The 26,212-nt window shown below is 41.8% G+C and overlaps 1 protein-coding gene and 1 non-coding gene across 2 annotated transcripts in view; one reads left to right on the plus strand and one right to left on the minus strand.

Annotated features, from left to right (window-relative positions):
- Nucleotides 1-2,127: 2,127 nt before the first annotated feature.
- On the minus strand, nucleotides 2,128-2,290 carry LOC132868123 (small nucleolar RNA snR4). The gene has a single exon (XR_009650811.1). It is a non-coding gene; the product is annotated as a small nucleolar RNA snR4 (small nucleolar RNA).
- Nucleotides 2,291-9,428: 7,138 nt separating this feature from the next.
- LOC132867376 (ATPase family AAA domain-containing protein 2-like) overlaps nucleotides 9,429-26,212 on the plus strand; it is an 85,131-nt gene continuing 68,347 nt past the window's right edge. The window contains exons 1-7 of the mRNA XM_060900243.1: nucleotides 9,429-9,851; nucleotides 20,221-20,372; nucleotides 20,472-20,521; nucleotides 20,801-20,957; nucleotides 24,423-24,504; nucleotides 24,596-24,695; nucleotides 24,862-25,029. Coding sequence (XP_060756226.1) covers nucleotides 9,651-9,851; nucleotides 20,221-20,372; nucleotides 20,472-20,521; nucleotides 20,801-20,957; nucleotides 24,423-24,504; nucleotides 24,596-24,695; nucleotides 24,862-25,029 — 910 coding nt within the window. The 5' untranslated portion in view covers nucleotides 9,429-9,650. The remainder of the gene's footprint in view (nucleotides 9,852-20,220; nucleotides 20,373-20,471; nucleotides 20,522-20,800; nucleotides 20,958-24,422; nucleotides 24,505-24,595; nucleotides 24,696-24,861; nucleotides 25,030-26,212) is intronic.

Consider the following 26,212-nt stretch of genomic DNA (forward strand, 5'->3'; position numbering starts at 1 on the left):
TGTGGAAGTGTATCATGGCACGAACAAAGGAGATTTCTGAGGACCTCAGAAAAAGAGTTGTTGATGCTCATCAGGCTGGAAAAGGTTACAAAACCATCTCTAAAGAGTTTGGACTCCACCAATCCATAGTCAGACAGATTGTGTACAAATGGAGGAAATTCAAGACCATTGTTACCCTCCCCAGGAGTGGTTGACCAACAAAGATGACTCCAAGAGCAAGGCGTGTAATAGTCAGCAAGGTCACAAAGGACCCCAGGGTAACTTCTAAGCAACTGAAGGCCTCTCTCACATTGGCTAATGTTAATGTTCATGAGTCCACCATCAGGAGAATACTGAACAACAATGGTGTGCATGGCAGGATTGCAAGGAGAAAGCCACTGCTCTCCAAAAAGAACACTGCTGCTCGTCTGCAGTTTGCTAAAGATCACGTGGACAAGCCAGAAGGCCATTGGAAAAATGTTTTGTGGACGGATGAGACCAAAATAGAATTTTTTGGTTTAAATGAGAAGCGTTATGTTTGGAGAAAGGAAAACACTGCATTCCAGCATAAGAACCTTATCCCATCTGTGAAACATGGTGGTGGTAGTATCATGGTTTGGGCCTGTTTTGCTGCATCTGGGCCAGGACGGCTTGCCATCTTTGATGGAACAATGAATTCTGAATTATACCAGCGAATTCTAAAGGAAAATGTCAGGACATCTGTCCATGAACTGAATCTCAAGAGAAGGTGGGTCATGCAGCAAGACAATGACCCTAAGCACACAAGTCGTTCTACCAAAGAATGGTTAAAGAAGAATAAAGTGAATGTTTTGGAATGGCCAAGTCAAAGTCCTGACCTTAATCCAATCGAAATGTTGTGGAAGGACCTGAAGTGAGCAGTTCATGTGAGGAAACCCACCAACATCCCAGAGTTGAAGCTGTTCTGTACGGAGGAATGGGCTAAAATTCCTCCAAGCCAGTGTGCAGGACTGTAGCCTAGTAAACTAGACCCACCCGCCTAGCGGCCAAAAATATTTTTGCCTACGAGTGGGTCTAGCCTCGCACCATATCAACAAAACACCCCGGGCATCAAATCGTGCCCGCCAATCACAACGCAAGGTTTTTGTTTGGATTCTTTGGGCGGGCTTTTGCAGGAGTGACGACAAGGCTGTGCGACGCTGTAGAAAGCACAACAGGAAAGATGGCTACGGCTAGTGAACAGCGCGCGTTTGACTCAGCTTTGGAATCAGTTTTAGAAGAATTAGACTTGGAGTTTTCGTTGAAACATGAGCAGGAAGAGGCTCTCCGCTCATTCCTTTTCAAGAAGGACGTTTTCGCTGTTTTGCCGACCGGCTATGGCAAAAGTCTGATCTACCAGCTGGCTCCACTCGTAGCCAAAAGGATGGGCTAGTTTGTGCAGTACGAAGAATTAATAAACAGCTTTGAAACATTACTTTTTGATTGTTTCTTATTTTCCCGTTATTTTAAATTTAAGGGAAATTATTTCACCAAACACCACTAAATAAAAACTCTCAAACAGTTTAAGCAAACCCTTGAAAAACACTTGGAAAAAAAAAAAAAGAGTGTATGTTAAGTATGTGGTACAGACTCCAAACTTGTGGTCATTATCTCCAAACTTCTTAATATCTAGAACCTGTTTATTAATTAATACGCATTTTGAAAAATTATTTTAAGGTCTCCCCCACTGCTTTCTGTCGCTCTGACTACGTCACAGTCACTGTTGCGCTGATTGGTCAGAGCGTTGGCCTATACGCACAGAGACAGTTTGAAAGACAAACGGGTTGTTCCTACCCACACCCTTCGGAAATGTCTACGACCGAGACCAGACTAAATATTCACATTTAGTCTGGCTTGCCAGGCTAGCAGGACTGATCAACAGTTACCGCAAACGTTTAGTTGCAGTTATTGCTGCACAAGGGGGTCACACCAGATACTGAAAGCAAAGGTTCACATACTTTTGCCACTCACAGATGTATGTAATATTGGATCATTTTCCTCAGTAAATAAATGACCAAATATAATATTTTTGTCTCGTTTGTTTAACTGGGTTCTCTTTATCCACTTTTAGGACTTGTGTGAAAAATCTGATGTTGTTTTAGGTCATATTTATGCAGAAATATAGAAAATTCTAAAGGGTTCACAAACTTTCAAGCACCACTGTATAAGTGATGCAAATAACACACACACACACACACACACACACACACACACGTGTGTGTGTGTGTGTGTGTATATATATATATAATATATATATATATATAAAACATATCTATAATTTCTGATATTAATCAGTGAATCGGTAATTTTAATTAAAATTAAATGTAATGCATCTCTAATGGTGAGACAGTATTCAAAAAGAAGCCATAGGCGTATACTTTTGTACGGTCTCAAATTATATTCAAGACATAAAATTAGTTGCAACTATAGAAAAATATAAGATGCCGAAAATAAGTAATCCTCAGTTAACTGAGTAACAATTGTTAATGAAACTGTCAACAGTAAAACTACAAGTTCAGTAACATTTGACACTTTAAATACAAACTTCCTAAGGTTTTGCTAAACCGAGTAAATACTGCAAGTTTTTATTTTATTTTTTTTTATTTAATGATAAATTTAAAATAAATGCAAAGTGTTGTGTTGTCCATGATTTCTTTCACAGAACCACAGGAAATAAATGAAACTTAAAGATGCCTTTAGGGAGAATTTATTGATCTTTAGGACATGAGTTGATTCCAATACAAGATATTGTGGTCTCCCAATGGTTTACAGTGTATGATGTATGTCGATGACACTCAAATATACATTGCTGTTAATTCGAAAGGAGATCGTACTGCCATGATTTCAAAAATTGAGTCTTGTATTACGGACATTCTAATTTGGTGTACGAATAATGGACTTGCTTGTAACCCAGAGAAAACGGAGATCCTTCACCTGTCATCAAGTTTTGCTAGACATCATGATAAAATCCTTGGTCTTAGTTTCAATGACATTGATGTTGCAACTTCAACTTCTGCATGAGATCTGGGAGTCATCATTGACTCACATCTTCAGTTGACAAAGCACATTAATAATGTTTTGTAAACAGGGATTTTTTTTTTTTGCTTTGAAGAACATTGGGAAGATCAGACAGTACATCAATCAAAGTGATTGTGAACGCTCCTAAAGTATAGATGAAAGTCTTCCGGATTTACCCGGAAATTTGACAAAACTTGAAAATCTCCGGTTTTCCAAATGGAGAAATTTATTTTTCGGATTTTTCGCGTTCCTAGACGCGGCGTAATACTTCGCATCATCCTTGCATGGGCTCAGTCCTTAAATAGTCCAAACATAGTTCATTGATTAAAGACAGGTGTTCTTTGTTAATGGCGCGCGTGCCGGCGCGCCTTCAGGTACACGAGCTAAGGCGCGCAGGACTGACACCGTTCTGCGCAAGCACAACACAATCGCACTCGAAAGCATGTTCAAGCTGCCAGTGTAGCTGCAGTCTTTTTAGTTGCGAATTACAAGTATTTTCTCCTGCTAATAATTCGCCATGTCAAAACGAGCACAATTTTCCTCCTCCTTTCGACGGGAAGAGAGGTAAGCAATTCATTATATATTTTTTTTCCATCAAAGTTGCATTTTGTGGCTTCGAAGCTAAATTTTAGTGTGCCATTTCTAGAACGCAACATCAAGAAAACGTGGAAGAAACAGCAATAATGGAAGAGCCGGTTTCTAAGCTACCTAAAACTAGCAATGGTAATTTATTTTTTGTTACATAATGCACTCAGGCTGCCAGTCAGTGTGTGACGACGACCCCCCCCCCCCGAAAAATCCTAGCTACGCCCCTGATTTACATGAGAAATTTGGTATTCATTGGTGTGTTTAAATTTACAGACAATACAAACTAATGTAAGGGGTGGCACGGTGGTGTAGTGGTTAGTGCTGTTGCCTCACAGCAAGAAGGTCCGGGTTCGAGCCCCGTGGCCGGTGAGGGCCTTTCTGTGTGGAGTTTGCATGTTCTTCCCGTGTCCGCGTGGGTTTCCTCCGGGTGCTCCGGTTTCCCCTACAGTCCAAAGACATGCAGGTTAGGTTAACTGGTGACTCTAAATTGACCATAGGTGTGAATGTGAGTGTGAATGGTTGTCTGTGTCAGCCCTGTGATGACCTGGCGACTTGTCCAGGGTGTACCCCGCCTTTCACCCATAGTCAGCTGGGATAGGCTCCAGCTTGCCTGCGACCCTGTAGAACAGGATAAAGCGGCTACAGATAATGAGATGAGACGAACTAATGTAAACAATTGGCTTCAACTTGCATAAATATGAATTGGAAATTTTTAGCTTATGCAAACGCACAACTCTACTAAAAGATTGATAAACGAGGCTCAACATCCCCAACATTGAAACCTGAAAGCTTTAGAAACTCTAACAGGCCTTTACTTTTTAACAGTACTGTTTTGGGATTTTGCTGAGTTTAAGTAATGAACTCTGTAGCCAGGAAAATCACCGCGTTTTCTAAATGCACTCCTGAAAATTACTCATTAACTAGGGGAATTAAATTTGATATTTTTGACATGTTAATGATCAATGTACATGAAAGAAAAAGGCTTAAAAGTTATAACTTGTTTTAGTGAAAATATGCACTAGAATGCAGGGTTTTGCATGTTATGTTATTAAAATTTTTTCGGGGGACGTTGCCCCCCTCATCTTAGTTTGATTTTCAAAAGTTCAGGATTTCTTTCTCTGCTCCACTTTCATCTCTACTAAAGATATCAATAATAATCTAATGGGTTGTTTTACAATCAGGGTACGCAAGCTAAAGCTCACATTTAACACTTATTATCTTCAATACCAAAAGGCTTGACTAAATAAACTTGGTTGTTTATTGTAGTTCTGTGATAGCTCTATTTACCATGCAAAAAAAATTTGTGATAATGTTATTTTTGGTGAATGTATGGCAATATATGTCATATTTAGCAAAATTACTCGTGTCATTTAGAAAAAGTGCTTTTTTGACCACAGGTAGCTCCAAAAGGGATGCACTTAAATCATTCTTTATACCATAAAACACATATTTGGTTCCATATCATTGGAAACATAGTTAAGTTTTAATGTTGAATGCCAGTAAGTTTTCAGACTATTTTGATCAAATTAGTATGTAATTGTGTCAAAAAAATGTCCTCTCCGAGACAGCTAATTTAATATAAAATAACATATCTAAAGTGTGTCAGCCCTGTGATGACCTGGCGACTTGTCCAGGGTGTACCCCGCCTTTCGCCCGTAGTCAGCTGGGATAGGCTCCAGCTTGCCTGCGACCCTGTAGAACAGGATAAAGCGGCTAGAGATAATGAGATGAGATATCTAAAGTGATTATTTTCATCCTAAAATGTGGTCAAGATATTGGGACATAAATATTAGACAACTAACACAAAGCTTACAGCCTTATATTTAAAAGCACTATGGAAGTAGTGGATTCTGAATTGTCAAAAAAAAAAGTCACTTCATTTGTTTCTCCCATCTTATAGCAGTTTACACAAAACTACCATGCACACATGTCAAAAAATTACCTGAAATCTGTTCTTTAACTTGTCCTTCACTTAAAAACTGGTACAAGAACCAGTTTGAATCGATTTGAATTTTGGACCCCTGTGACACAAACTTTGTACCCTGATTGTAAAACAGTCCTAATCTACACTACCGTTCAAAAGTTTGGGGTCACTTTGAAATGTCCTTATTTTTGAAAGAAAAGCACTGTTCTTTTCAATGAAGATCACTTTAAACTAATCAGAAATGCACTCTATACATTGCTAATGTGGTAAATGACTATTCTAGCTGCAAATGTCTGGTTTTTGGTGCAATATCTCCATAGAGGCCCATTTCCAGCAACTCTCACTCCAGTGTTCTAATGGTACAATATGTTTGCTCATTGCCTCAGAAGGCTAATGGATGATTAGAAAACCCTTGTACAATCATGTTAGCACAGCTGAAAGCAGTTTAGCTCTTTATGGCCCTTTTCCACTACCCTTTTTCAGCTCGCTTCAGCTCACTTCAGCCCGACACGGCTCGCGTTTCGACTACCAAAAACCAGCACGACTCAGCTCGTTTCAGCCCTGCTTAGCCCCTAAAACTCGCACCGTTTTGGAGTGGGGCTGAAGCGAGCCAAACCGTGCCGAGTGAGGTTGGGGGCGTGAGCAGACACTCCTCTGTGCACTGATTGGTGAGGAGGAGTGTCCTCACATGCCCACACACGCCCCGCGAGCGCGCTGGGATCTGTAAACACCGCAAACCCGGAAGGAGAATAATTATGAATTACGAGAATTTCTGAAGCCTTATGCGCCTCGCCTCATCTATACGCTCTTGCCAGTATCTGTCCGCGTTGTCGGTGACAACAAGCCACAGCACCAAGACCAGCAACATTAACGACTCCATGTCCTCCATGTTTATTGTTTACTATCCGGGTCGTGAGACTACCGCTTAAAAGCTCACTGAATCAGTGACATACAGAGCATCGTGGACGAGTTCGCGGAGCGCAAGGCTCGCCGTATGCCCTTCAAATAATGCGCGCAGTAGGCTATTGATGTTTTATTATGAGCCATGTACAGTATGTCGCCTAATGTTTTTTTTTGTTTCTGAGTTACATGTTCGTTTGAAGGACTTAATGTACAAAATAACATAGTTGCACCTCGTAGTGTTGAAATTGGTAAACACAGTGCATTCAGTGAGGTTTGCACCGCCCTCCTTTTATTTCTGACTCTTCCTGTCACCGCTGCAACCTCTGAGCGCTCATTCGTATGCCCTTCAAATAATGTGCGCAGTATAGGCTATTGATGTTTTATTATGAGCCATGTACAGTATCCTAATGTTTTTTGTTTCTGAGTTACATGTTCGTTTGAAGGACTTGATGTACTAAATAACATAGTTGCACCCGGTAGTGTTGAAATTGGTAAACACCGCAGTTGCGGACATTTTGTAGCCTAAAATGATGTTATGATAAGCTTTAATAAAGGGCCCGGTCATTTGCCCCGCCCCCGGCCCGGCTCTGACTTGTTCCGCCACTGTCACTGATGTCACTGTTTGCGCTGCTTAACGACATCACATGACGTCCACCCACTTTCGCTAACTCCACCCAATGTGTCCACCCACTTCCAGCCAGCACGGTTCAGCGCGGTTGTAGTCGAAATGCAACTCCAACAGCCCCGCTCAGCTCGACTCAGCTCGACTCGGCACGGCACGGCTCAGCCGCGTTTGTAGTGGAAAAGCGGCATTAGAGAAGCTATAAAACTGACCTTCCTTTGAGCAGATTGAGTTTCTGGAGCATCACATTTGTTCATTCATTCATGGTGGCCTCAGCCGAGCCACACGCCTGGAGGCCCAGTCATCCCGATCTGCCATGCATGATGCTAGTTCTAGTGCATCGAGGGTGCCCACATCCCTCCTAAGGGTGTCAATAAAGGTTGTTGGGGGACGCCCTCAGGACCGGTGACCATGATGCGGCTCCCACAGGATCAAGGGAGAGGCTGTTAGGTCCCTACTCCTGAAGCAATGGCCAGCAAGCCCAAGCCTCCGCCATGCGATCTTGTCGGTTAGTCTTGGGAGGGGACCATAGACCTCGCAGTTTGGCGTGTGGCTCTGCCAACTGATGTTAAGCGCAGTTCTGAGCATCCGAGTGTAGCATCCATCGAGTGACTTTGCTGCCGTCACTGTCAGCGTCCAACACTCCGACCCATAGAGAAGAACAGATTCCACTGTTGCCACAAAGAGCCTGCGTTTAAGCCCGTCAGATATGTGGGACTTCCAGACTTTCGACATTGAGTTGAGTGCCTGCCAGGCGAGAGCCTTGCGAATCTTGATATCACAGTCGCTAGAATTGACCCACGATCCCAAGTATTTAAAGTCGTCAACCACTTCGAGTGGTTTCCCATTGTTGGTAGTGAGGGAGGCTTGAGAAGGTAGGTTGCATGACATCAGTTTGGTCTTCCTGTCGTTAAGGGCCAGGCCAATTCGGCCGCATTCTTTCTCGACGCTTTCTAGTAGCTCCTGGGCTTGGAAAATCTCATCTCATCTCATTATCTCTAGCCGCTTTATCCTTCTACAGGGTTGCAGGCAAGCTGGAGCCTATCCCAGCTGACTACGGGTGAAAGGCGGGGTACACCCTGGACAAGTCGCCAGGTCATCACAGGGCTGACACATATGCCGCTTTTCCACTACAAACACGGCTGAGTTGGGCTGAGCCGTGCCGTGCTGAGTCGGGCTGAGCGGGGCTGTTGGAGTTGCATTTCGACTACAACCGCGCTGAACCATGCTGGCTGGAAGTGGGTGGACACATTGGGTGGAGTTAGCGAAAGTGGGTGGACGTCAGGTGATGTCGTTAAGCAGCGCAAACAGTGACATCAGTGAGCTTTTAAGCGGTAATCTCACGACCCGAATAGTAAACAATAAACATGGAGGACATGGAGTCGTTAGTGTTGCTGGTCTTGGTGCTGTGGCTTGTTGTCACCGACAACGCGGACAGATACTGGCAAGAGCGTATAGATGAGGTGAGGCGCATAAGGCTTCAGAAATTCTCGTAATTCTTCTTCTTCCGGGTTTGCGGTGTTTACAGATCCCAGTGCGCTCGCGGGGCATGTGAGGACACTCCTCCTCACCAATCAGTGCACAGGGGAGTGTCTGCTCACGCCCCCAACCTCACTCGGCTCGCTTTGGCTCGCTTCAGCCCCACTCCAAAACGGTGTGAGTTTTAGGGGCTAAGCAGGGCTGAAGCGAGCCGAGTCGTGCTGGTTTTTGGTAGTCGAAACGCGAGCCGTGTCGGGCTGAAGTGAGCTGAAAAAGGGTAGTGGAAAAGGGCCAATAGACACAGACAACCATTCACACTCACGGTCAATTTAGAGTCACCAGTTAACCTAACCTGCATGTCTTTGGACTGTGGGGGAAACCGGAGCACCCGGAGGAAACCCACGCAGACACGAGGAGAACATGCAAACTCCACACAGAAAGGCCCTCGCCGGCCCCGGGGCTCGAACCCAGGATCTTCTTCCCGCCAGAAAAATGTCTTGACTATATTTTCTGTTCATTTTACAACTTATGGTGGGAAATAAAAGTGTGACTTTTCATGGAAAACACAAAATTGCCTGGGTGACCCCAAACTTTTGAACAGTAGTGTACAGTAAGATGAAATGAATCAGTCTGTGACGTATTCAATCTCTGTCCAGTCAGTGGGCGTGACCTGTATTAGCCAATCAAAACACAGAGCGCGGCTGAACGCGCGGCGCGCCAAAAACACAACCGGGACTACTTTTGAAATAAGATCCCTACGCGGGCTCGCGAAAACTGTTTAGTGCGATATAACATTTTAAAAAGCAGCGCAAATAAACTTTCCTGGTTAGGCTAGTATCGCGATATTTATACGGTTTGGGATGTATGATAAAAAGGTGGATAAAGAGTTGACTGTGGGTTGTTGATCGGATCTAATTTTCGTCTCGAGCGCACATGCAGCTCTCCGGCTGTCATTCGGCTCTCGGTGACGTTTATGGCGCCAGAAATCAAGACCAAAGTGGGGGTTATTTTTATTTCGGCGGATAAACTCGGTCCCTGTGTGAGTTTCGGGGTTCTTGCTATGGTTTAGGCGGGTGTGTTTGTGTGTGAATGAGCGGGTTTGGGCTGTAAAAGGTAAAGATGGTGATGCTCCGGAGTGGAAGCTCGAGCGCTGAGCCGCTGAAGCGCGACTCCGATATGGACACGAGCTCGGAGTTTCTGTCGCTGCGGCGCGCGCAGAAAAATCCCGCGCGCCTGCAGAAGAAGGTTCTGGATGACAGCTACAGCAGCCCTGACAACAGCCCCGGGAACCGGAGTCTCTCCGCCAGCACTCACACACCGGTTTGGCAATTCTGAAACTTCTTTACACTTTTTTTCCCCTCTTTTAACGTCCATAGAAATACAAATCTACTCAGTAGCTAGCTAACTTAGCCGGCTAACACGGCGCTAGCGGCTAATGAGTTAGCCAGTCTGAGGTAATGTTTGTCAACTTACCTGCTTGCTGCTATCTAGCTGGCTCGGAAGTGTTTGTTTGCAGCAAATATATCTGTCTTTATCAGCTTTTACTGTGTTTTTAGCACAACATGAGTTCATTTTTAATCTCGTGAAATGAGTCAAAAGGTGTCCTAACTGCAGTGATGAGTGTTTGAAATGTAAACAGACGCCTGTGTGGTGTTTCAGTGTAGCAGTGATGCTAATGTCTAGGGTTTGAGTTGACACGATACCAGAAAATTCGACTTCGATACCAATACTCAATAGCTATCGCGGTTCTCGGTACCAAAACCACACAAGATAAACCGGTAAAACCCAAATAAGAGGTGGAGGTAGGTGGGGGGAACAGCCACTCAAAGTTTGAAGTTCTTGTGAACACACAAAGTACAAATTGGTACAAAACTATAATTTCTCCATTCTGATAAATAATATATATAAAATGTGTCGCCTCTCAGCAAGAAGGTCCGGGTTCGAGCCCAGTGGCTGATGAGGGCCTTTCTGTGCAGAGTTTGCATGTTCTCCCCGTGGGTTTCCTCCGGGTGCTCCGGTTTCCCCCACAGTCCAAAGACATGCAGGTTAGGTTAACTGGTGACTCTAAATTGACCGTAGGTGTGAATGTGAGTGTGAATGGTTGTCTGTGTCTATGTGTCAGCCCTGTGATGACCTGGTGACTTGTCCAGGGTGTACCCCGCCTTTCGCCCGTAGTCAGCTGGGATAGGCTAAAGCTTGCCTGCGACCCTGTAGAACAGGATAAAGCGGCTAGAGATAATGAGATGAGATAGTGAAGATGCAAGGAGTAGACGTAAAGAAAGTACCTGTGGTCAACTGTGCAGGAAAATGGGGGCTGCGATAGTGAGGTGAGAAAGAGAGTGAGTGCAGGCAGTGATGTATAAGACGGTAGTGAGACCAGCTGTGATGTATGGATTGGAGACTGTACCCTTAAAGGAACAGTCCACCGTACTTCCATAATGAAATATGCTCTTATCTGAATTGAGACGAGCTGCTCCGTACCTGTCCGAGCTTTGCGCGACCTCCCAGTCAGTCAGACGCAGTCAGACGCGCTGTCACTCCTGTTAGCGATGTAGCTAGGCTCAGTATGGCCAATGGTATTTTTTGGGGCTGTAGTTAGATGCGACCAAACTCTTCCGCGTTTTTCCTGTTTACATAGGTTTATATGACCAGTGATATGAAACAAGTTCAGTTACACAAATTGAAACGTAGCGATTTTCTATGCTATGGAAAGTGCGCACTATAATGACAGGCGTACTAACACCTTCTGCGTGCTTCGACAGCGCATTGATACGGAGCTCAGATATCAATGCGCTGCCGAAGCGCGCAGAAGGTGTTAGTACGCCTGTCATTATAGTGCGCACTTTCCATAGCATAGAAAATCGCTACGTTTCAATTTGTGTAACTGAACTTGTTTCATGTCACTGGTCATATAAACCTATGTAAACAGGAAAAACGCGGAAGAGTTTGGTCGCATCTAACTACAGCCCCAAAAATACCATTGGCCATACTGAGCCTAGCTACATTGCTAACAGGAGTGACAGCGCGTCTGACTGACTGGGAGGTCGCGCAAAGCTCGGACAGGTACGGAGCAGCTCGTCTCAATTCAGATAAGAGCATATTTCATTATGGAAGTACGGTGGACTGTTCCTTTAACGAAGAGACAGGAGGATGTTAAGGAATTGAGGATGTTAAGGTTTGCGATGGGAGTGACAAGGTTGGACAGGATAAGGAACGAGCACATCAGAGGGACAGCACATGTGGAGAGCTTGGGAATGAAGCTAAGAGAGCTGAGACTGAGATGGTCTGGACACATCCTGAGAAGAGATGCAGAGCATGTTGGAAGGAGAATGTTGAGGATGGAGCTGCCAGGCACACGAAAACGAGGAAGGCCAAAGAGGAGATACATGGATGTGGTGAGAGAGGACATGAAAGTGGCAGGTGTGGTAGAGAAGGATGCAGAAGACAGGGAGCAATGGAGACGAAAAATCCGCTGTGGCGACCCCTAATTGGGAGCAGCCAGAAGAAGGAGAAAGAAGATATATATAATACACACACACCAGCTGGGAGGTCTGTATTGTGAAATACCGTTACCGAGGTCTTGAAAATACCAACCAAGGCCTCTGGGCCAAGGTCGGTATTTTCAAGAACTCGGTCACGGTATTTCACGATACGGACCAACCTTAAAGGAGATACGCAGAACCTTTTATTTTTAAATACATTTCTGAGTGGATAGTATCTCCATCCTTGACTCTTGTATGCTGCATAAATGGGAATAAAAAATATATATATTTGAGAGTTAAAATCGAGCGCAAAGTTGGCATTCGAGCTGAGCCAGCCAGCCCTGAGTGCGTGACGTCACAGCGGTAACCGGTTTTAAGGCCGAGGCCTTTGATAGCTATAGACCAAAGTCATATAATTTCTCGTGAAAGTAAGAAATCCCGTTACCGACTTGCTCAACTAAGACTGATTTGACTTCACTGATTGTGGGTTGACTCTCATTAAAACAGGATAGGTGTTATAACTTATGCAACATACATGTACATGCACGCATTTTCACTGATAAAACGTAAAAGGCTAATTAAATAATCAGATGAACTGAGACAATCACATTCTGAAGCAAATTAAATAATCTTATACCGCTAACTTGAACACAATACAAGTTACATGTATTAATTTAAATGCGGGTAAACAAGGTGGTTTTTATTTATTTATTATCCAAATGAGTCGGCGCTTACCTGTCTGTGTTCTCGCTTCTTGAAGGCTGACCTTGTGGCCGATTGTTTTGAAACAATCTGACGTTCAGTTCTCCGTTCATTCACTTCTTCCACGTAAGGGCAAGATGGTAGCAATATCCAGTTTAGAAATAAGATGGCTGCTCCACGCATTCTCTCCATACTGCGTATTCCGCCATTACTGCTCGGCTCAGGCAATTGCTAAAACACAGGACGTCACCGGTTTTAGCAACAACCGTGTAGAGGTCACTGCCCGAGTGATGCGTCCCATCCCGGGTTTTAGCAACAAACCTCAGCTTGCTCCGGGAGGACTGGTGCGACTGAATTTACTTTCCTTTTAAATAAATAAATAAAATACTTTTTTTTTCTTGTAGTTTTCTTTAATTGTTGGTACTGCACCCTCTTTCAATACGGGCTTATAGCCAACACTCCAACAGATCAGAGGTCTCGTACGAGTCTTCAGTAAAATGTGCAGAGCAGAGGAGAGGCCACTTTGTAGCAACCCAGTGTGCCCGTGAACTCGCAAAACGCATCTGAATCTTTGCAGTTTGAACATTCTTGGGCCATGAGTGCAACGTAAATCCACCTTCTGTCATGTTGCTGCATCAGCCAGCAACACATCTACATGGCATGGTGATAAATTAGGTCAAAATGGAGGATCGGAGTTGCAGTCAGCTCTGTGTTTTAGTATAGCGGAAATGGCGATGAGACCGATAGACTTCCTGCTGTCTCGTTATGGACAACGAGGTCATTCACTCAGACCGCTACCTATATGAATCACCTTTAATTGTAAAAATTACTGTATTAGATTTATTTTTAATGCTTAAAACTATTCTTGTGCCATTCTTGAGGTCTCAAGGCATTTATAAACGAAAGTGAGGCCATGGCTCTGCGTATATGCTTTAAGGTGGTAAATAATTTTTTTTCTTTACCAAATTCTAACAGAAAATGAGAGTGCCCGAAAGGGAAACTATATTTAGAACAAACCTGATTCAGGTAGCGCTGTTTACTTCTCTGGAAAGATGTGAGCGAGGACTGCTCGTATGTATCGCCATTTTTCTTTGTTGCAGACATGGAGAAAGTTGCACAGCAACATGTTTAATTCTTTGCCAGGTACGTCTTCCACCTTTCAACCTTCATTTAGGTTTCGACAGAACTTCCCAAAGCCATTGAGGTCATAGGTTGTCTTTTTTGTTGTATTTTCTGCCCTTTGCTCCACAATAAACTGCTGGATTTGCTCGGTGTTAGCAACAGTTATAGGTTTTCAGCTTTCTCCTGAAATGTTTTCTTTTATTTCGTCTTCATCAGGGTAGTAAAACTCCCTTTCGCTGTGAACGCTGTCGTTATCATCCATGATGTAAAATTAATGCTATTATACTGAGAAATACGAAAATAAATCTTGACAAAAAATTGCTACTATGTTTGTTGTTGTGAATGGGCGAGTCGCCAAAGGTCCGTAACCGGGGTCCGGATCGTAGGATTCCGTACCGCTCGCGAGCCAATCAGAGCGCACGATTTGATGGAAACCGGACCTTGGGAAAAAAAATAAATTATATTGCACCTTATGTTGTCATCGTCCCAAATTCTACCCCAAAATTGTTGCATCAATTATGTATCAGATATTATATATCAGATATATATAAAGCAGCAAGAAGGTTCCGGGTTTGAGCCCAGTGGCCAGCGAGGGCCTTTCTGTGTGGGTTTCCCCCACAGTCCAAAGACATGCAGGTTAGGCTAACTGGCGGCTCTAAATTGACTGTGAGAGCGCAGAAAGAAACCGGCCACCCTACTGCTGCAATTCTGGCCAAGTTCATCCATCCATCCATTGTCTGTAGCCGCTTATCCTGTTCTACAGGGTCGCAGGCAAGCTGGAACCTATCCCAACTGATTATAGGCGACAGGCGTCCGGGTACACCCTGGACAAGTCGCCAGGTCATCGCAGGGCTAACACACGCAGACACGGGGAGAACATGCAAACTCCGTCAAAAGGCCCTCGCTGGCTTGAACCCAGGACCTTCTTGCGTTGAGGATACAGTGTTAACCATTACACCACCCTGCCGCCTCTCTGGCCAAGTCAAACAAACATTGTTTGCCTCAAGCCCGGATTGGATTCGGCAGTGACGACGATGATTGATATACATACAGTACCAGTCAAAAGTTTGGACCTGCCTTCTAATTCAATGTTTTCTTCTTTATTTTTATTAATTAAAAGCCACTTCATGTCTTAAAGTAATGATTGATGTCGTTTCTCTTTACTTGGTTGTCATATGGATTATTACAGTTGTGGAATAAGGATATTTACTGTATGTTTATCATTTACTATTTACTATTTGATCTCAAATGCATTAAAAAGGCAAGAAATTCTACTAATAAGAGAAGATAAACTTTGATTCCCCCCCCCCCCCCCCCCATAGAGGAAATGTGCATGTTATAGTAGCTCAAAAAAAAAAAAAGAGCAAACGAGTGTATAACATGTTGAAGAGTGGGTAATAGAAAAACACAGCACATAATAGAAATACTTAGGGGTGGGCGGTATGGCCAAAAATGTATATCACGGTATAATTTGAGCCACTGACGGTATACATCACGGTATTGTAGTTTTGTATATAAATTACAACAGAACAGTTTCTTAGTGGTTACCATAGCAAAAAGTAAAAGCTTTCAATCAGGATGTTTTCAGCAATATTGAAATTTATTGTGCAAAACAGAAAACACAGGACATATTAAAAAAAAAAGAATATTTATATTTTAAAAAACTAAGAATAGGTAAAGTTCCTCAAATAAACTCTTCGAATTCCTCATATAGACACAAAATTGTAAAGTACTTTTCTAAGTGCAAAAATAATCAGCTGAGATGTAGAACCAAGCTTTTAGCTTTAGTGCCAATTAGTAGCACACTTCAATAAAGTGAACCATAGTGCAAAGGACACTGCTTTCCTCCTCTCTTTTCCTAAATAACAACATAACATGGACATATCCAATGAAACACTTCAAGAAACAAAGCAGGAATCATTTAACCAAACATATAAACACAAAATTGAAAATGACTAAACACTTGAGTGCAAATACACTTTAGAAATGTTAGAGGTAGAACCCAAACGTATAAACAAGTAAATAAGATACAGTGCACATTTATGGCAGGTTTTTAGCCAGGAAGACAAGCCTGTCCACATTCTCAGGCTTTAGTACAGCTCTGTGGCATGTAACAATATTGCAAATACTGGATAATTAAACATTATACGTAGTATTTACAAAAATGTGTGTATTTGCAGTGCCCCCTGTGATTATTGGCACCCCTTGTAAAGATTAATAAAACAAGTTAAAAAAAATCCATCTTCTGGTGAAGATGCTTCACCTCAGACTGAAATAATGAGAAAAATCCAGCCTTTAATTGAAATCGGTTTATTTGGTGGGGGAGACATGCCTCATCGATAAGTTATTTGCAACAATAACACGTGCCACTATTATTGGCACCCCTGGAAATTATAGTGAACATAATGTTCAGTAACTGAAGCATGTTTCCCACTTATAATTCTACATTTCTGAGTTGGAGTGTGTAGGAACTTTCAAGCTGTAATCCATGACTTCCTGATTTAACTGGGGGACAAATATGAGGTGACACAGAGACCAGATTCCCTTTGTCATCAGTCAACATGAGAAAGAAGAGAGAACACACAAACAAACCAAATGAGGACATGTGTTGACCTTCATGAGTCAGGGAATGACTATTAAAAAAAAAAAGCTGCTCGCCTGAAAATGTCCATTTTTTTTTCTACTGTTGGGACAAAAAAAAAAAGGGAACACTAACTGGAGCTGTTACAAACTTGCCCGGAAGAGGACTGAAGTTGATTTTTGCCCCCATGTACAGTGAGGAGGAGCAGGAGGGTAAGAGAGGCAAGAAATTCTTTGAGGATCACTGTTGGTAAATTACAAGAAAAAGTAAACTCTTACAGTTTCCAAGTCTCCAAAACAACCATTAGAAATTTCACCTCTCGTTAGAAAGCTCTTAGAGTCTACTTTATTGATTTGATATAAGCAAATCTGTAGTGTCGCAATGAGCGCATCACCATAAGACAGCACTAGTCAAGACAAGGAGGGTGTGAGAAAATCTGGATAGTCACGTAATAATTTTCGAAGGTGTGATCCTGGGACATTGTAATACATCGTACTTCAGATCACAACATGAAGGTTAACTTATTGCTGATTATCTGTACTTCTGGTGCAGGAGCATCGTTCACGTTTATTAGTTGCAAACTGATTCGTTCACTTCACCCTTCACTAAAAATAGGAGCATGTTCAATGAACTGCGCTCACTTAAAACATTCATACAAAACACTGTGTATATGTACATACGTATGACAAATCAGCATTTTTTTCACTCAGGGTACACATTTGGAGAAATAAGACGTTATCCAGGTGTATGTTTACATTCGTGTCATCAAAAGAAAGAAAGCACAACTTGTGAACACACTTGTGAAATTTCCTCTCGGCATTTAACCCATCTGAAGCAGTGAACACACACATGCACGCACACATACCCGGAGCAGTGGGCAGCCATGCTAACAGCAGTTGGGAGTTAGGTGCCTTGCTCAAGGGCACCTCAGCCCAAGACCGTCCCATATTAACCTAACCGCATGTCTTTGGACTGTGGGGGAAACCGGAGCACCCGGAGGAAACCCACGCAGACACGGGGAGAACATGCAAACTCCGCACAGAAAGGCCCTCGACGGCCGCTGGGTTCAAACCCAGAACCTTCTTGCTGTGAGGCGACCATGCTAACCACTACACCACCGTGCCGCCCTACACCTACATTGCTTTTTCCGTTATCCCAGTGAACACTGAAAATGTTCACTGGAATAATTGGAAAAAGCAATGTAGTCTCCGTAGCCCTCTCTAAACTTCGGGTTTAATCAGATCACCGCAGAGAACGCTTTTTAAATTTTGTTTCCATGTTGATTCTTTTTTTTTTAATTTTTTATGCCTTTTTGGTCCCTTTTAGGGCTGTTTTGGCATGTTATACTGTTCCACTGTACATTGAACTATATAACCTCATACAAAATCCCACGTTTCTAGTGCATTTTGTGCTATAAGATTGATATGAAATGATAATGTAGTATCTCTGCTTAATTTAATTTTATATATGCATATAAAGGAGTCCTTTATCACCTGGTAAAAATTTTGTAGTTCTTTAATAATGTGTCCGTCGTTATGCCAAATGACGTTTTTGGTCAGTGTTCTCAAAAAGGAACCCAAAAATTCAATCACTGATTCTTTTAATGGTATCCATTTTGGTAGTTTCAATCTCTATATATGTAGGAATAATGCACAGAAAAAATTTGTTGACTGTAAGGCACCGACACCTTTCAGCGTTCATTGAAAATGTTCACTGGGATAATGGAAAAAGCAATGTATAGGGTGTTCACACGGCACATATTTGCATCGATGCTGCACCGATGTATTTTGTTGCGATACTTCTTACACCGGTGTAAATTTTGCGCAGTGTTCACACGTCACAAACCTGCTTACTAGAGAGAAGCGTGTTAGCACCGGTGCAGCCCCACTTACGGTCACACGGCAGTTTCTGCGACCGTGCAATAGTAGCAAAAACTTTATTACTATCATTTCCTATCGTTATTACTATCATTTGCGATAGTAATAATGCGGAAATTAAATATGCGCATGCATGAAAATGTACTTCCTTTTCCCGGTTGTCATGGCATCACCAAGCGCCGGGAAAACAACGTGGATGAAGACACCAGTGTTGCCAGATATTGCTGATGTTTTCCATCCCAAAATATGTTCAAATCCGCCAAAATGCACTTAAAACTGCCCAATCTGGCAACACTGGAAGACACGAAGTTCTGTTGTTGCTGATATTCGCCATTTTGGAAGCGCAAAATACCAGGATGCAAATTATGCAATGCTCGTATGTAATCAACTCTCCTCGTGCGTAGCGAGTCTACCCCTGTAGCGTTCAGACGTCCCATTTTATATCGGTGCTGCCCCGCAAACTAGCATTTTACTCTGGAGTAAATTTCTTAAACCACCTCCCGAGCAGGGTTAGATTTGCACCGGTTTAAGCAGCTTTCAGGGGCTACACCGGTATAACTTTGTACTGTGTGAACGCTCTACCGGGGCAGCCCCGGTGCTACACCGGAGTAAAAGTTGCTGTGTGAACACCCCTGTAGTCTCTGTAGCCCTCTCTAAACTTGGGGTTTAATCAGGGTTAAAGAATTTCCCATAATGTTTTTATAATTACCATGAGAAGTAAAGGTATAAAAATGCCTTTAGTCATTACAGACTTGAAGTACAGTAATTGTACTGAGTAGTGGTTTAACTGAGAATTGTAGTCTCCGTAGCCTCCAATTCTTCGTTAGGCGTTTCTTCATTAGAAAAGATATTTGATTCTGTGCTCATTGCCATACAAATTGTATTTCATAATATTTCCAATAAAATGTCTAGTTATACCTTTAAATCATTTTTTTTTTATTCTGTGAAAAAAAAATATATATACACTGGTGTAGTCTCCATAGCCCCCACCAATTCACCGAAATGGTGGTCTTGATCAACAGGCCATATTTTCTGAATCAGATGAGGATACCTCATTAAATTTTCACACTGTAATATTAAGGTATGTGGAAACAAAATGCACTGACTAAAAATCTGAAAACTAAACTTTCAAAAAAATGACCATTTTGGAGCAGAAATGTGTACCCTGAGTGGAAAAAATGCCGAATGCTGAGGGTTTTAAGCTGAAAGAGAGTGATGGCAAAGAAGTGGCCCACCAGGCCAAAAAAAAGGAGCATTTCTTCTTTTCAGTGGTGAGATACTTAAACAGTCGTAGATATCACATTAATAATGCATAATAATAATAATCAACTTTCAGTGAATACGTTCATTAATGCAGCTACAGACACTAGAGACTCTGAAGTAGAAAAAAATAAAATGCACACCATGTTTATATAATACAGGGTGTTTCAAAAAATTTGATATTATTTGAGATGTAAATATCCCAGGAACTACATAGTCGAGGCAAATGAAACTGAACAGGCTTAATGTTGAGCAATACAGGATTTATTCCTCAAAATTTGAATGATAAATTCAAAGGTATGTGGACGATGAACGATTTCACAAATTTTCAATATTCGCACCGCCTGAGACACAGACACACGTCAAGTCGGTAGTCCAGCTCCTGCCAAACATGCTGCAGCATGTCTTTGGTAACAGTGCATTTTTAGAGAGTTCTCTCATAAATGCATGCTGCACGGTCTTGTTCGAGCGTACTCTAACATACAAAATGCCTTTTCTTTTCTGGTGAATGGCATTTCTGTACCAAAAAAAATTTTTTTTTGACTTGTTTTCACACATGCTGTTAAAACTTGGCCAATTGAGCGAAAATTGGCAAAGTTATTATATTGTGAAATGATATCAAATTTTTTGAAATGCCCTATATCCTGATGAATGTTTATTTTTAGGGCTATTTGTCTGTGAAAGAAAAAAACAGCATGGGGGGAGGTGGTGTGAAGACCAGAGCCCAAACAGACAAACATGCAGTTTCTTTCGCTGATACGAGTGACAAACCGAACAGCTCTCCTCAAAAGGATGAGAAAAGCATGAAGCACTTAAGGTACTGTTTCTCTCTCAACCTGAGAATGTAATTTCTTATAGAATTATAGACAGTGCATCTAATTGAAACGGTTTATTTATGTTTATGTATTTCTAATAGGAAATCTCCAAGATTGCAAAAAGACGAGAAGTCCGGTGATGAGATTAACGGTGGGTGTCAGGGTCCTTTTCTTCTAGTTACATACGTGTGGAAGATAATAGATTATATTTCTTAACATAAATGCTAGGTATTCTGCAATGTTTTGTGTTAATTAAGGAGTGATTATGTAATGTCTCAGTTTTAAAGCTTGCTTGAAGACCCCCCCCCCCCCCCCCCCCCAAGTATGGTTGTTTTAAACAATGTACAAGTCGAGTGCATTGTCCTGAAAATAACAGGTTTATGACTTCTCAGAAGTATTATTTATTTATTTATTTATTTTCCCCTCACAGTTGAAGATGAGATCGACGGGACAGCAGCTTCAAAAAATTTTCGTGCACGGTTACGAGAGAGAAAAGTGGACTGCACCGTGAGACGCAGCTCCAGAATCACAAGATACAAGTTTAACGCCAGGGATCAGTCTGTTCTCTATGACCGGCTCATTACTAAGTATATACTTTTTTTTTTTTTTAAATAAACAAAGAAATAATGTAAAGTTCTCCAAGATGTGGCTTAGATTAAAAGATACCACATCGTTGTTGAAGGCTTTGATCCAATTTATCAGAAGGTGTTGATTGATTTTCTGTAACAGCGGCTCTGACTGTGTTGCTGGTTGGCCTCAGAGATGAAACGTTAGCGATGCGATAGACACTTCATCAGTAGCAATAAGAAAACTGTTTGTTTGATCGTTTCACTTAAATGCATTCTGCCTGAAAAATACAATGAATACACAAAGTTTGGTAGTTTGAACAAACCCCAAGCGTGCTTCCTGCCTAGCTCATGAAATCTGGGGGCGTCCTGGCTCAGGTGGCTAAGGCGCAATACCATAAATCCGGGGACCCAGGTTCGATTCCGACCTTAGGTCATTTCCCGATCCCTCCCCGTCTCTCTCTCCCACTCATTTCCTGTCCTGTCTCTACACTGTCCTATCCAATAAAGGTGAAAAAAGCCCAAAAAAATCTTTTAAAAAATAAAGCTGAATCGCGCATTATCTATCAGCGATGATCACAGGCTTCAGAAAAACAGACTCTCTTTTATTTCATTTACGATTTTATTTTTTGACTTGGAAAGAAGGAAAAGAAACAGTTTGTTTTAAATCTTGTATCTGCCATTATTGATAAAAGCAAAAGATGGCGTATTATCAAAATTGAACTACTTTATTGTCCATTAAACTTGTATAAAATGGAAGATTTGTTCATTTCTCTTGCTGACATGAAAATAGTGATCAAATGTACATATATCGTTAATGTCCTATTTAATAATCGGTTAAATAGGCTAGGAAAAAAGCATTATTAAAAAGCTGACTGGACTCGAGCGCTCCATGTCGTCATGGTAAGATTGTCTCCAGCAGCCTTTCTCAACCAGGGTGCCGTCTGGCTTCGTTAGGGGTACCGTCAAAAAATTATATATTCTAACACTGAAATAAATAAAATGAATTAAAATTCCAAAAAACGATAGTTACACTAATGCAGATCATTGCCGCCTCATGCATCATCAAAATTTGTCTCACGGCCCCCTTTCCCATGTCACAGTGTCACTGCCGGGGTCAGCGTGACTGCACGTTTTATGTGGGGGTGCCTTGAGAATTTGCATACTTCTGAAGGGTGCTGTGACTGAAAAAAGGTTGAGAAGCGCTGGTCTACAGCATGAAAGCTCTCTGTTCATTATTATCTATCTATTGCTCATAGATGATTCTCGTTCTTCATACTTTATTTGCTAAAATGGGTCACCAAATATACTTTGGACAGCCCACTCAAGTAATGTCTGTGTGCGGAAACATTGTGCAGACGATGAGGAAATTTGTTTATAAAAAAATAAGGTGGTTAAATTCACCCTTTTTTCTCCTGGTAAATGGGTTATTAAAAATGATTAACAGTATCGGCTGAAATGAAACATTTTGTCATGATGATAAGGCCAAAAAAAAAAGTGTGTTTCCGGTAACATGAAATACTAAAATAAGGTCGGTAGGTAGGAAAAAGTTTTGTTTTTTTAAAGATTTTTTTTGGGCTTTTTTTTCACCTTTATTGGATAGGACAGTGCAGAAACAGGAAACGAGCGGGAGAGAGAGAGAGACGGGGAGGGATCGGGAAATGACCTCGGGTCGGAATCGAACCCGGGTCCCCGGACCTGTAGTATGGCGCCTCAGCCAGCCGAGCCACGACGCCCCCCGTTTTTTTTTTTAATTATTATTTTTTATTTTGTTCGAAAAAATTAACACAAGTAAACATCTTACAAAATAGTATTTTGGCACAGAATCCTTTATACCACACATCATAATAAAATAAAAGTGTTTTAAATCTTTAAACGAATAAAAAAAAATCGCGAGAGTTCGAGTTATGATCTACGGAAGCGTATTGCTGCCACACTCAAAAAAATTGGCTTAGAATCAAGTAATTACGTGAAAAGATATTGTTAACAAAGTTATCACGTTTTTACAATATATTTATCGTGATAACATATCACGTAATTTTCATGATACGAAATTATCACGTTATTTCATGATATTTTCATGTAATAACGTGAAAACACCTTATCAAGAAATAACATGAAAATAACGTCCTAGGCTAGGCTACTTCCATTAAAAGCAGACAGCCTAGCCTACTGTAGAACTTGGGTCGAGCAAAAACATGGCTGAATCCTGAATGACTCCTATTTGTATAAATAGGGGACTACATAGGTGGCAAAAAGTAGTGTTTTTCCCTGCCATGGAAGTGCACTTGTATACTGAAGAGGAAGCAATTTGCATTACAGCCTTGAATGAGGATTCAAAATGGCGCCTCGGCTCAGTTTCCCCTTCCTCCTTCAGTATACAAGTGCGCTTCCATGTTTATGCAGGAGGGCTGATAGAAGTGGCGAAACATTTTACTTTTTATCGTTTCTTTCACAACCTGAATGCGTTGAAACAAAAATTTATGACTAACGCCGCTTACACTAAAATATCGAGGGAAATTTGTAGTAATAACTTTACGGTCGGCAATTTCGACGCAGAAATTCTCGATCGGTCGGGTTACCGGAAACACTTTTTTTTTTTTTTTTTTTTGCCTAATGTTCAGCTAAATTGTCCAGCCCTTAGTGTTGGCTGGAAGGCAAGCCGCAGGTTTATATTAATCCGCTCTTTCTAAAACATTATCCGTTCTATAATAACAACTGACACTGGGCGACTTGGGTGGCACGGTGGTGTAGTGGTTAGCACGGTCGCCTCACAGCAAGAAGGTTCTGGGTTCGAACCCAGGGCCTTTCTGTGTGGAGTTTGCATGTTCTTCCCGTGTATGCGTGGGTTTCCCCCACAGTTTAAAGACTTAATATGGGACGGCCTTGAGCGAGGCACCTAATTCCCAACTGCTCCCCGGGCACTGTTAGCATGGCTGCCCACTGGTCTGGGTGTGTGTGTGTGTGCGCGCTCTTTGCTCACGTGTGTGTGTTCACTGCTTCAGATGGGTTAAATGCAGAGAAGAAATTTCACAAGTGTGTGATGAAAAGTTGTGCTTTCTTTCTTGTATAGAAGACTCTCCATGTAAATGTAGCATTTTTATTTAGCATTATAGGAAGATGTTTAAAGTTTTCAGGACAGGAATTTGCAGTTTCTTGGGGTGGGTTTTCAAGAGAGCTAATAAAAAAGAGGCTAGTGAGGGAACAACTGTTTATAGACGTTCTGTCCGTAAATAACAGGAAATAATTTGTTTCATGGACATTCCACAACATTAATTGTGCCTATAAATGAGGGGAAAATGTCATGTGGCATTGTTTAGTGCATAAAAATTGCTGTGGTATAAGAGGAGTAAAAAATTTTTTTTAATTTATTTATTTTAGGACATGTTATAAGAAAATAATCAACTTAAGAGTTTGACTTGATCTTGGGGGGAGGAGTCCACTCCCTAGCTTAGTCTTGGTTCTTAAAGATGTCTTTCCCTCCAGCACTGCAGAAGCTGTTCTCCAGAAAATGGACGACATGCAGAAAATGCGCCGAAGGCTGGGTAGCAGAGACTCTAAAAAGGAGGTGAGCTCTGTTTAGTTACTTCCTGAAAAAAGTACAGTAATCGCATATACACACAGCTCCTAAGTGCATTTTTATTTTCATTAACACGTAGAATCTTAGAATGTACTCTGGATCCAAGAGGAAGAGAACCACAAGGTCCTCTGAGAGAACAGACGAGGAAAGTGCCGATGAGCAAGAGAACGACCACGATGGTAATAATTCATTAAAGATGATGATCGATAGAAACATGTTGTGCCAGGAAATGTTTGTTTCACTTTTAAACCAGACTTGTCCTGAGAAGCTTTTTGTCGCCCCCCCCCCCCCCCCCCCCCAAAAAAAAAGTTCCACAAATTAACCATAAATGACAAACGTTTCTAGAATACACTGATCAAGAGGATGAAAATGAAGATGGTGAAGGCACAGGAGAAGAGGAGGAAGACCATGACGAAGGTGACGATGATGACGATGAAGAGGAAGAAGATAATCAGAAACGCTACGAATTCAGACAGAGAAAAGCTGTTGTACGCTACCAAGCTCCTCTTGAAGGTCAGTATTATGAGTCACCACACTCTCCGAACAGCCTCAGGTCTTTATGGCACGGATTCTACAAGGTCTTAGGAATATTCCTTGGAGATTCTGGTCCGTGTTGAGATGTTAATAGTGTCACACAAGTGCTACGGATTGGTCAAATGCGCATCTCCCATAACCCGGGACGGAACAGTACCGTCGCGTGTTTTCTTATATTTGCCTTCCAGGTTTTTATATGCTGTTCCATCCCATGTATAACAAGTGTTCCGTCCCACAACACCATTTATGTACATAATGTATAATCTTATCTTTTTTGTTCCAGTTTCACAGAGACATCCGTCACGTCCACCATTTTATTAATCGGTACTTGCATTAGTCATCCCGCCTTTATAGATGGTCCCGTCACGTGCGATAAATAAAGTTAGAAGAAAACCAAAATATATTGTTTAGTTTTATTGTCAAAACGTATAAACACGGGTTTCTGTGTGACGTCACGCTGAGGTATATTCCGTAATTGGAGTTCCGGGCTTTTTAGATCAATTTCAATTGAAAATATTGTGAATATAATGTTAATACAATGTGATGGGATATAATAATACTGGATAATCAAAGAATACATGACGGTGATGTGTGAGTACAAGATGTTAAGTATGAAACCCCTGAATATTTAGAAAACGTTACTGTAACGTCCCGTACTGGGTTATGGGAGACACTGTCAAATACACGTTTATATTCATGTATCACATCCCAAAAGAGCTCTTTTGGATTTAGATGTGGTTTCTGGGGAAGCCACTGAATGTCATGTCTGAGATGACTTGCAGCATTGTGATCCTGAAAGAGCCGTTATAAGATGTGTAAACTGGGGCGATAAAGAAATGCACGTGGTTAGTAACAGTACTCCTAGCCTGTAGCATTCAAATGGCTAGTATTAAAGGTCATAGGCAAGGGTCGGAGGTGAAACATAGAATATCAATTTTATTGTCTAGAAGAACGACCCAAAAAGCGAATTCAATTTTCCTAGTGTCTAATTTGCACCCTAAAATTGAATAAAACGGTTAAAATATACCGTTTTGCCCAATTTCCGAAGGTTTGTTTACATCTCTCTTGTGCGCGCTTTCACCGCCAGGGGACCGTCGTCGTGACGTCATTCAAGCCAAACAGACCCGGGAGCAGCTCTGTGTTTACTTGCAAACCGAGCACA

Source organism: Neoarius graeffei, chromosome 19 (assembly GCF_027579695.1).
Source record: "Neoarius graeffei isolate fNeoGra1 chromosome 19, fNeoGra1.pri, whole genome shotgun sequence".
NCBI classification, from domain to species: Eukaryota; Metazoa; Chordata; class Actinopteri; order Siluriformes; family Ariidae; genus Neoarius; species Neoarius graeffei.